Consider the following 12589-nt stretch of genomic DNA (forward strand, 5'->3'; position numbering starts at 1 on the left):
ACCACATGAGGAGGTGGTGCTGCGTGACCCACGTGGAGTGGGATTACCCTTATACTGTTTTAGAGGGCCGAGGAAAGACCCAGAATCCCAGACTTAGAAGATAGTGGTGGATCCGAAAGGAGACAAGTGGGAAGTGGGCCCAGTTACCCCCGGCGAGAGAAAAAAGCGGAGACCGACCACTGGAGAAGCTCATAGGGGTTCGACTCAGTAGCTGAGAACAGTAATATCCTAACAGGTGACGGAACCTCTCTTTATGTTGGACTTTTGTTGGTTAATGAGACCCTTAAAAGACCTGAGACGGGTTTGTTATTAAAGTTTGTTTGGCGAACTGTAAAGCGACTCTGTGCCTCTTTGGCCCATGTGTGTTTGTTTGGGCTCTTTTTCACCCACAATGCAGTCTGGGACCCCGACCCCGCCCACAGTAGCTAAATATGAAGTCAAATGCTATCTTGAAGGATGCAAATGCAACTCTTTGTTCTGTAACAGATTTCCAAAAAAAAGCATATAAAATTCAAGTCGAAGACTTTCCTGGCCAGGCCATCCATAGTTCTTTGTGGGTTTTTCGGGCTATGAAGCCATGTTTTAGAAGAGTTTATTCCTGACATTTCGCAAGCATCTGTGGCTGACATCTTCTAGATGCCAACCTAGATGCTGGCAAATGTCCGGACGGAATAAACTCTTCTAGCACATGACCACATAGCCTGAAAAATCCACAAAAAACCATATAAGAATACTTAGGAAGAAGTCATTACTGAGGTTACTGTGCTCATTGGACCTATTAACCAGGCAGAAGTAGATTTATAATCCACACAAAAATCATAGGTTCTGTTGGAAATCTTGTACAGATCAGCTCTTTACTCACACTACCGTCTCAGGATCAAATTTTCTGTATCCCCATTTATAGCTAAATTAGGGGGACATATTCCAAGGCTAATCCTTGTACATCAGTCGCTACAAACGGTGATTGGCAGACCCGATGCTGGTCCCTTGGCTGTCAGTTTGCTGCAAGTTTCAAGAACATAAACAGTTGTAGTTAATGGGCACAATATGGTACCAATCCCTGGTACACTGGGGAATAATGCTTCTAATCTCCCACATCAGGTATCTTAAGGAGAAGTACCATATATGATGACCGATGTGCTTATACACATCAGCAACAGACAGAAAAGCAATATCATGCAGCAATTTCAAGAATTTCTATGCACTTCTTAATAAAGGAAAAGCTTTACACCATAAATTTTTTTTGCAGTTGTTATATCATTTGAACTAGGAAAACCTTCTCCCTTTAAAACACTCAAAATCAAGATGCATTGATTTGTGAACTGTAGAGGTAAAATCCTGGAAATTAATCCTGCTATGCCTCAGATGTAAAGAGAAAATAACATGGACACCATAATTAACCTCTTAATTTATGAAATACCTATACTTTTACAAAGTGTATACCTGCTATTACATAACTATGGCCACCCCTATGCCCAGGTTGTACACAAAATTGTACTTCACAACTGCAGCTGCTTCTTGGACTAGGGCAGTCACAAAATGTTGTTGCCGAAGATGGAAGGGGAAAGGGCTCTGCAAGACGTGCTTTGTTTCAATAGTTTCTAGCTGATCTTTAATACCATACAACATTGCTTTCACTTCAGAAGGTGACTCAGTTGATCACGCAGATTTGAAGAATGTTCAACACTGAAGAGGAAAAAGAAGACTTCAAAAAATTGTCACGGACTTTGGATATATTAAACAATTTATTCAATGCACAGTATCTAAATCTGATTCTACGTCTCTGTGTATGAGCTGGCAATGTATAGTTGTATATACTAAGACAGGAACAGATATATCATTTAAAATCATTTCTAAACATAGAATACCACACTGACTAAATGAAAGGTTCTTGCAGCATTTTAAAATGCTGTAAAATACATTTTAAAAAGATTAACAAAGAAATGTGTGCAAAACTAATTTGCCACCAGGATGTAGGTCTATAACAACCCCCCCAAACTAGCCAGGTGGGGGGGAAAAATCACAATTCATTAGAAACATACCAGGGAATAATTCCCAATTAACTTCTAAATAACAAAGCTAGGATTGAACTGACATATATCTGGCAGAACATGAACAAGTCAAAGTAAGCCATTAGTATTATGATTTCTACTAAAAACAATAACATTATTCTCCACTGGCAGAATGAATCGATCTTCAGTGATCCAAATGTCATTAAGAAGGAACCATTACAGTGAGATCCCATGCATCTTATTATTATTTATTTCATTTCGTTTCGTTTCTGTGTTGCCTTTCTCCAGAAAGGGACCCAAGGCGGCTCACAGATAAAATCATTTAAAAGGTTTTACAGTAATTTAAAAAAAACAACAATTAAATCAACTAGCTAAAAACAGTATAAAAATGACCTAAAACATATAAAAGCTAAAAAAACCTCATCTAAAGCACACACCCCCTATAAAATATATACACCAATATATTAAAAGTTTGTTCAAATAAAACGTCTTTGCTTCCTGGCAAAAGGAAAGTGGGGCAGCCTACTCTCCCATGGAGGGGCATTCCAGGGCTTGGAGCAGCCACTGAGAAGCTCTTTCTTGCCTCCTCATCAAGCAAGTCTGTGATGGTGGTGGGACCAAGAGAATCCTTCCCCATAGATCTTAGGACTTTGGCAGGGTCCTCTGTGGAGAGATATGGTCTTTTACCTAGTCTGGACCTAGATACTTGTACCTGAACTTAGTAGTAAGTCCCCGTTGCACTGAATGCCATTTGCTCACTTCCAGTATGTGTGTTTTTGTACTCTCATACCTAGCGACCATGAGGGCAGGGGAAAGGAATTTTGTGGGAAACAGCAAAACAATGCAGCATGTAGCCTCCTTTGCCGCACAGGGGGCTTTTATACTGTAAATATGCAGTTTGTCACCACTTGTGCCCCATTCCCACTGGGCTATAAAGCGAATCAGAATTGGATTATAGGAACATGTTCCCATTTGAACTCGCGTTTCAAACCTGGTTAAGGAAAATCATTCCCATTTGAATTTGAATTCGATCCTACTTTGATTGATTTCTCTAGCGGAAAACCTGAGTCAGCGGTGGATAACCGGGTTGTCCTGACACCACTTTTAATAATATAATAATTAATAATATAGTTATTTATTATTATTATTATTTATATCCTGCCTCTTCCATTTTGAGAATCGACGCGGGTAACAGCAAGTTGATTTAAAAAATCCAACAATAAAAACAACAAGCCCCACAAGACCCAGCCCAACCCTCCCTCCCAAGTATAAAATTAAACAATAAAACATTGTTAAAAATACATAACAATATGATAAAGTTACTAGACAAACCACAAATAAGAAAAATAAGAAGGAAGGGGGATTCAGTTGGTTCTGGCTTGGGGAAGGCCTGCCAGAGAGAGAATGTTTGTTGCCTTTTTGAAAGCCTTAAGTGAGGATAATTGGCGAATCTTTCCGGCAGGTCATTCCACGTTTTTGGAGCGGTGACAGAGAAGGACCTCCGGGAGTTCACCACCAGTCTGGTCTTTCTAGATTGTAAAATGTTTTTCCTGGGGAGGAACGGCTGCTATGGGAGGAGGCGTTCGTCCAAGTAGACTGGACCCAGGCCATGTAGGGCTTTATAGTGTGATAACTGTGTGTACTGTGCTTGGAAGCTAATAGGCAGCCAATGTAATGATTTTAAAATAGGTGTAATATGGTCGAACTTGGATTTTCCGGCAACCATCTGGCTGCCATTTTTTGTATCAATTGGAACTTCTGGATGTGGCACAAAGGTTGCCCCACGTAGAGAGCGCATTGCAGTAATATCAAGACGAGAGGTTACTGAAACATGTACAACCCTTTCTGGTCCTGTTGCTCCAGGTAGGGGCGCAACTGGCGTATCAGCTGAAGCTGATAAACAGGCCTCCTGGCTGTGCATCAATCTGAGAAGACAGCTGAAGCGACGAATCCAGGAGCACCCCAAGCTGTGGACGCAGTCTTTCAGGGCAAGTGTGACCCCATCTAGAACTGGCGAACTTATCTCCATATCCAGATTTGGTTACCTATCACGAGCCACCTCCGTTTTTATTGGATTCAGCTTAAGTCTATTTTCCCTCATCCAATCCATTTACCGACTTCCAGGCAGTCTTCGGGGGGGAGATGCCCTCCTTGGTCACTGAAACAGTCCGAGACATAGAGAAATAGATTTGGGTTTCATCAGCGTACTGATAACCCCCTTGGAGCCCGGTTCGGCCGAAGGAAGGGACCGAGGGGAGTGGGCGAGCATACACCCCTCCCCCCCCGCAGGGCTTCGTTAGACCTGAGGTGTCCTTCGGAGGACACCTCAGGACTACCGAAGCCTGAACGAGAGGAGCAGGGCCGCGCGCCTGTTGCTCCTGCCCTCACGGGCCCTTACTGGTCCCATCGCTGTCTCTGAGAGACAGCGGGGGCCAAGGAAGGGCAGAAAAGCAGGCATGCACCTGTCACTCCCTCTCCCCATCCCCCCCCCCCACTCTAGCTGTCTCTCAGACAGCAGGAGGTTGGGAAAGAGTGCGGGAAAGCCCCGCCCCTGGAGGGTGGAATCTCCGCCCCCGGCACATGGCTCCGCCCCAGAGGTGGGAAGCTCTGCCCCTGCATGCAGCCCCACCCGGGGTGGAAGCTCCGCCCCCGGCACGGCGAACCAAAAAGGTTTGCCACCAGTGCCCTAAGCTCAAAAAACCGTGCAAGTCCCAGGGAAAAGGGTGACATGGCCACCCTATTTGCAAGGCAATGCGCGCAAAGGAAAAACACCAGCGTACGTAATGATATACAGCACAAACACACGCACACTTTTTCAAGACCGCACTCCTGCCCTGAGATTCTTCCCCTTCTCCCTGGACTAGAGGAAAGATTTGGGGCTCTGAAATTTGGGGAATGCGTTGGAAGGCCTTTTGGGGAACACCAGTGGGCGTTTGGCTGTCCTTGTGGGGCCTCCCCTTGAACGCTACATGGCAGGACCATTTGCCACAGAGCTAATTGATGTTTTTAGGGTATATGTTTTTCATGGACCATCCTCAGGTGTGCTTGTCCCCAATGACGTACGCATGTGGGGTCTTGCTCAGTCGCTTCCCACTCTTGCTCACACAAGATCTCAGCTCCTGGGAAACATCGGCGCATTACAGACCGCCCCTTTGGGCAGCCTGTAGGCTGCTCCTTTCCCTGCTGGTTGGGGCCTCCGCTGCCGCGAACGGCAGCCTCTGGGGGCCCCGATCTGCCCACTTTCCAGGCGCGCGGGGAAGCGGCAAAAGGCCGCTTCCCCGCGGCCTGGAAAGGGGTGTCCTTGGTGCTTCAAGCCCCAAGGACACCCAGTGACAGTGGGGAGGAGGAGAAAGGGGCCGCTCGGTCCCTTTCTCCCTTGCGTCGCTGGCGCAGCCATCTAAAGGCTGCACCAGCGATGCAAATCACGGAAGGAGCTCCGTTTCGGAGCTCCTTCTAGTGCTGCGGAAAGGGCACTCTATGCACCCTCGCGCAGCACAAAGACGTCACGTCTGCGCCGCCCCATTTGGAGGCGGTGCATTCGTGACGTCGTAATGGCAGCCCTCGTGTGGAACAGGCGATGCCATTTTGTACGTCCTGGGGACGTATTAGGGTTAGGTGCATACGTAAGGCATGCACTTTCCCTAACCCTAGTACATCCCCAGGACGTACTTTATGCCCGTCTGTAATGGGCCATCATTTGCAAATCAATGTGTTCCTGATTTTCATGTGCGTAGACTTTTTGTTTTCATCTTTCATCTCCAAAGAAACGGAAAAACTTCTTTCTCCCCCACAACTGCCTCCTGCTCTTCTTGCAAACAGGCCTCACAGCAGCAGGAAGATGAGAGGGAGCTGGGAGAAGGCTGGCAATGTCACCTGGCGCTGAATGGTGCAAACAGGGCGCGGAAGGGATAATGCGGCAGCTGGTTCAAACTGGGAAGGCCAGCTTTGAAACACTCTGCCTAGGGGTCGAGAAGAACCCAGCCGACCATATGGGATAAAATGGAGGGCCCTTTGTCTTCCTGATCTCCTGGAAGGAGAGGTAGGGGCGAAAATGTAACCGAAATGCAGGTGACCCAAAGCAGTCAATGCACTGGGGAAGCCTAGGAAGGCTCCTCTGCCGACTTGTTTCTTCCAGTGAATCTCAAAGGTACCGCAAGATCTCTCTACATACATTTGGACATTGCATTATGTTACATAAATGCATCTGAGGAATTAGACTGGTCTATGAAAGCTCCTGCTGCCAACTTCTTTCTTTCAGTGAGTCTCAAAGGTACCGCAAGATCTCTCTATCATGCAATTGCTGCAGATTTACTCCGTGAAGGTAAAATGTTAGGTTCCATGGCTGCCTTGATCTTGGTCCATGTTTTTTATGCGCTTCTGGAATTAAACCACTATTGAGGCCATTTAAGTGTAGGATATTCTGCAGCCATCATAGCCCTGCAACAGTGGTATATATACCATATATACTTGACTATAAGTTGACCTCATATATAAGTTGAGGGCAAGTTTTGGGGCAAAAATTATGGATTTTGCTATGACCCATGGATAAGTCAAGGGTAAAACTTAGGAGCACGTAATGAAGGATGTAAAGGACAAAGTAAAGGAAAACAATGCCAAAGAACTTACAAAACTCCATCAGACATAAATATTTGTGCATAAACTAAAGGCTGAGAAAATAGAAGGGGTCAGTGCTTCCAGGGCAGATTAAACTCTTGTCTGATATATATCCGTGTTAAAATACAGCACTTACAATGACCCGTGGATAAGTCGACTCAGGTTTTTTGGGTCAATTTTTAACCTAAATTTCTAGACTTATACATGAGTACATGCAGTATATATTCATTCCACGCAGTCCCTTAACAAAATCCCAGCCGAATAATAATAATAATAATAGATGTATTTATACCCCGCCTCTCCAATGAGATCGAGGCGGCTTAAGTGTTCAGACCTGCCTCTTACAAGGGGAAATTAAAGCAACCCAACGCAAGTGGGGTCCCGTTGCTTTCAGGCCCAACAGCCGCAGGATGGCGAGGACGGGGTCGAGGGTCCTGGTGCCGTCTGCCATCTGGCCTTCGTCCGCAGGGCTTTCTGTGGAGGAGACTCTTGGGGCGACCTGTTGGGAGGGAAGCATCTGCCTTGTTGCTCCACAGACGCAGCCGGGGGCAGCTGAGGGCAGTGAGCTAAGTGGCGATGCATAATGGATGACCGTTGATCGAAGGGCCTCAGAGGACACACAGACAATGATGGTGCCGTCACCGGGATGCGCAGCTGCCTTTGCCACCGGGCAACTCCTCTTTCTCTGATCCTGGATTTGTCTTTGGCTTTTTGGAGCTGCTCTTAGATACAGGTCTGTCCCAGGCGGCCTTGGGCCTCATTACTACTTGCAAATAAATCGGTTTGCAATCCTAATCAATGGATCGACTCGACAGCGGAGTGTGGTTCCCACTACATTTGCCCCAGTTGCATTTCCCCCCTGCAAAATAACCCACTTGTGGTTCACATTTACGAATGAATTGATTCAAAGCTGACCCTCTCCAGCTGACTGAAGGGCAAATTTAAATCGATTCCGATCTGCATCTGGTTCACGCTTGCACGGAATCGATTTGTCCAAAATGATGTGGGTTAAATGGGTCTAGTGCATGGCTGCCCCTCTTCGAATTGCTTCAGCAATTCAGTTCAAGTGCGAACCAGGGTCATTAAAACCGGTTCAAACCAATTTGCGATCCAGTTTAAATGGTAGTGGGAATGAGGCCCATGACTGCAATTACTCCTCCATCAAGGAGTTCATGGCTGCTCCAAAAAGAGGCAGAAAACATTAGCGTCAAAAAGACATGGGTTAAATGACTGTATTGCTGGGATTTCTTTGCCCCTTTCCTCCTTATTGCATGAAAAAAGAAAGCCGAAACAGAGCGGGAGAGTAGCCTCTTTTTTCTCTGCATGCTGTCGAAGCACTTCTATTCTCTTCTGGAGGGAGATAATAAAAATGTACCTTTGGTCACACTGGAAAAACCTGTTCGACAAAATGCATGCTTTTATGGCCGTCTCCTTGTGAGAGCATGCAGAGAGGCAAAGAGAAAGCCGATTCTCTCTGGCTCTGTTTTGGCTTTCTTTTCTCATCCATAAAGGTTCCTCATTCAGTCTTCATCTTTCCAGCAAAGTCTTTGGCTAACCCTGTCATCCGAAATGATTTTTTAAAAGATCCTGGGCCCCTTGCCTTACATTCTCCCTTCTGTTTATGTCTTCCTTTGGTCCTTTCTTGCTTGCCCTTTGGGTCAGCTTTCCTATTGAGATTGTAAGGTCCTTATGAGAAGAGATCTTCTTCTTCTAAAGGTCGTTTCTGCAAAAGCATTGTGCAGAAGACTGACAATGCAAGAAAGTAAAGGGCTTTGGGGCTGAAGTCTCCAAAGCTGGTTGTCCCCAAATCTCCCTTTCCCCATGATCTGTGGAAGAGTCCTTACCGATCCCCTACTTTTGTTCCTGTTCGACCCTGTCTTGTGATCCAGAACAGCAGAAGATGGCGAAGGGGGATGGGTATAAGTCAATGCTCAGCCTCTGGCCTTTTCCCTTTAGCATTTAGGCTGCTTCTAAGCCTATCCAGGTGGCTAATAGCTGAGAGGCAGAGGCTCATTCTTTAAAAAATGGCCCCAAGGGAGGCTTTCAGGGGCATGAGCCAACAAAATCCTGGGGCGGAAAGGGGCAAAACCAGCTCTCAGTCAGCCTCTCTGCGTCTCGGTTGGGGGCACGCATTAGGTCCCCTCTTCCGCATCATTAGGGCACATTGTGTGCCATGTTGCTGGTGCATGAGTGCCTGCAATTATCTGGGAAGCGACACAATGGCCCCTTTTGCCCAGTTCTCCCCATTTCTTTGACCAGAAAGGTCAAGTGTGATAGGCCTTGGGCCTTGGACTGAAGGCAAGACCATCCATCTCTTTGCAACAGGTGAGGACCCTTCCTTTCTGGAAGGGGGAAAAAGTAACTTCTCTTCTGCAGAAAACAGACCCAGGGGTAGTCAGGTTGGTAGCTTTTTTTGTCTTGCAAAATGGAATTTAAAGTGGGTTTCCTGGACTGAATATCTCCGTATCCCCATGGCCAGAAGGAGAAGGAGGGTGCACACTTCCAGGCCATCTGAACTGAGAACAACCATAACATCTGGACCAAAGGCAGGCCTAGGACTAACATTGGCATCTTCCCTCCCTCCCTTCTTTCTCTCTCTCTCTCCATCCCTTTCCCTTTCTTTACTTTCTCTCCTTCCTTTTCCTTTTCCCTCCCCTTTCCTCCTGCTCACTCCTTCCTTCCTTCCTTCCTTCCTTCCTTCCTTCCTTCCCTAGTGCTCCTTCCTCCCTTCTTGTCTGCCCCTTCCTTCTTTCTCTCCCTCCTCCTATCTCTTCCTCCTCCCTCCTTACATTCCTGGGAGGGGTTTTTTTTGGGGGGGGGTCTGTCTTTGGAGTCAGAGGGGAGATTGGCCCATAAATCACGGTGGTCTTCTAATTCAGTGGAAGTTTAATAAACGCCTCCGATTGGAAACGAATGTTCCCCATTTAACAGTTGTATCAGCCCCATATAAAACCATGACCCCAATAAATTTCATTTTAACGGCCGATCAATCGACGGCCCCCTTCCAGCCCCATCGATCCAGAGAGAGGAGAAGGAGGAGAAGAAAGGGAGGGAGGGAGGGAGGGGGCCTGGCTGGAAATTAAACGGTGACATTGTAATTACTGGACAATGAAAAAAGCTGGCCTGGCAGAGGGCCAGCAGATACCAAGGGCTCACGGTATACATAAGGTTGTCTTCCTTGCCTTCTGTACATTTTATGGTATTTAACAAAGTTGTGTGTGTTCTTGCTGCATGCCTTCAAATCCTTTCCAACTCATAGTGATGCTATCATAGGGTTTTCTCTGCAAGGTTTTGTTCATCAGAGGTTTGCATCTGAGGAAGTTGCTATTTACTTTGCCTTTTGCAGATAGAAATACATGGCTACACTAGGATCAAATGGAGAATAATGCCATTAAATTATGGCCCCATACAGACAGGCCAAAATAAAGCTGCTTCTGGTCACTTTGGAGGTATGCTGTTTAAATGATGCATGCGTCCAAAGAGTCCAAAAGCCGCGCCAAAGGACTTCTGGACTCTTAGGACGCATGCATCATTGAAACAGCATACCTCCAAAGTGACCCAAAACAGCTTTATTTTGGCCTGTCTGTACAGACCCTATATTGCCTGGCTTTCTGCACTACTACAACTTGGTAATGTTTGGGAGTGCATTTATACGGAGGAAACAACATAGTTTCAGCACCACTCCATCCTACAGAATTGGAGATTTGCAGTTTGGCGAGGCACCAGCCCTCTTTGGCAGAGGAGACTTGAGACCTTGTCCAACTACAAATCCCAGGGCTATAGCCCAGGATATAAAAAACACTCTGGAAAGAGCAGCTTTTTTGTAAAGAGAAGCTTCTTTGGCTGAGGGTTGGTTTGTTCAGTGAAGTCGTCCGGCATTCAATGATGGAAACCCATAAAAAGAGACATAGGCACAAATTGGAGGCAGGATTCCATTTCAAAGTTAAGAAATGCTTTATTTCTAATACAGTGGGCCCTCGCCTTACGCGGGAATCCGTTCCGGATCCCTCCACGTAAGGTGAATTCCACCTATGCTCAAGCCCCATTATGCGGCTCGTGCACGGCGGTGTGGTGGTGCGCAATGGGCGCGTGCGCCCATTCAATTGAATGGGAAGTGCTGCCCCTTCCGCCCCGCAGCTTGAGTGCGTATGCTCAAGCCACGTAAGGCACACCCGCATATGACGCGGGCGCGCTGTATAATTTAGTCGTCCCTTCGGAGTCACGGTTTTGGGACCGTGGTGTTGACTATCCGTGCGCATGCCATCTCCCTCATTCCCCCTCTCTGCTCCTTTCCATTCCCCCTCCCCTCCCTCTTTTCCTCCTCCTTTTTCTCCCCTCCCCCAGCTTTGCCCTGGAAGCTAATAGGGGACGTTCCCCCAGTCCTTGGGCTCTGAGATGGGGTCCGATTGGGTTTAAGATGGCCCCATGATTGCCCCTGCATTGTCTTCACACTGCCCTTGGAATGACTTCAAATTGTGCTTGTGTGATAATGGCCTGAGCCCCAGTGCCTTGTAAGAGACTAACCCAGCCCCACTGCAAAGGGGAGAGAGCGGAGGCATAGAGGTGGCCGCTGGCTGTGGCAGAGGAGTGTGAAGCACGCATCCAGTGGGAAAGGAGGCTGCCGTGGCAGCTTGCTGGCAGGGAGTGAGTTCCGGACCCTGGCAGCTGCTGGACCCAGTCTCAGAACCCAAGGACTAGGGAACGACCCCTATAAGCTTCCAGGCAAAGCTATGGGGGAACATGTGTGTGTGTGCATGAGCAAAACAAGGAGGTAAGGAGCAAGGGGAGGGGGGATGGAAAGGAGCTGGGGGTTGAACTTCTGCAAACTGTCCAGTTATCAGGGTCTCCAGAACGGATCCTTGGCAAATTCAAAGGGACATCAAAAAACTTGATGGATAGGATTCAGTCTATCTATAGTCTCCTCTAAAATGTCCTAAAACCGATGACCTGTGCGCCTTTGGCCTTCAACGCCTTGGGTTTCCCTGGCATCCCTGGTCTTTGGCCATGCTCTCCTTTGCCAATTGGTGTACGCGAATCCGGGGGCTTCTTCGTAAGGGCAGGTTTTTGATTGCGGCACTCCCTGCTTGTTCCATGTCAGTGGCCTTCCCTGTCTTGCCCATCTGGAAGCCACGTCGTCCGGGTGCAGTCATCCCCTGGCAGATTTGCGCTGGAGCACTCTTTGGTCTTTCAGGGAGAGTTGTAATCCACTGGAAAAGGCAGGTTTCAGCAGGGGCACTTTTTGGTCTATCCAGGGCATTGCTGATCCCTTGGTTAGCAGTCGTTATGCACATCTATACTCCCTGGGCACTGGCCATCCCGGGGCTTGTCTTTGTTTCTCTGTGGGCCAACCAATATCTGTGGCGAGGCCTGGTTGGCCTGAGGCCGACAACTGGCACGTTGGAAGAAGGGTGGCAGTCTCCTCAGCCAAAGACAAAAAACAATAATAAGACATGGATCCTTCCTTCCCAAGCCAGTTTCCAAATTTTACAGTGTCGATTTCCAAACTTTGCAGTTTGCAATGTTATTTCCAAGTTTTATTACACATTTCCTATCAGTTCTGTGCCAATTTGGTGTCAATATCTCATTTGAATTTGGATTGTCCATTGTGCCACATTATTTATTTATTATGAATATAGAGCACTGTAAAAGTTGCAAATCACTTTACATACCCTTATATACCGATGTATACGTCGAGGGCAGGTTTTGGGGCCCAAAATCAGGGTTTTTGAAATGACCCATGGATAAGTTGAGGGACTCTGGGACCAGTGAAAAGCAGGGAGCAAGTCTTTGCAGCCACGAGGGGTTAGGGCTAAAGCCCTGTAGGGGCTTCCTGATCAGGAGGGGCTAGGTCTAGACACCAAAACTTTCTTTCCCTTGGACTTCGGCTGAAAAGAGACAAAGAGGGTTTTGGACTTTCTGAAGACAGCTGTCCTCTTGAGATTTTGATGGCTCTGCACATGTAC

At 47.2% G+C, this 12589-nt stretch overlaps 1 protein-coding gene across 1 annotated transcript in view; it reads right to left on the reverse strand.

Annotated features, from left to right (window-relative positions):
- Window positions 1–1554: 1554 nt before the first annotated feature.
- Window positions 1555–12589, reverse strand: part of BORCS7 (BLOC-1 related complex subunit 7) — a 32989-nt gene continuing 21954 nt past the window's right edge. Inside the window, exon 6 of the mRNA XM_042457649.1 lies at window positions 1555–1686. Coding sequence (XP_042313583.1) covers window positions 1635–1686 — 52 coding nt within the window. The 3' untranslated portion in view covers window positions 1555–1634. The remainder of the gene's footprint in view (window positions 1687–12589) is intronic.

The sequence above is a fragment of the Sceloporus undulatus genome, chromosome 3 (genome assembly GCF_019175285.1).
Source record: "Sceloporus undulatus isolate JIND9_A2432 ecotype Alabama chromosome 3, SceUnd_v1.1, whole genome shotgun sequence".
Taxonomy (NCBI): Eukaryota; Metazoa; Chordata; class Lepidosauria; order Squamata; family Phrynosomatidae; genus Sceloporus; species Sceloporus undulatus.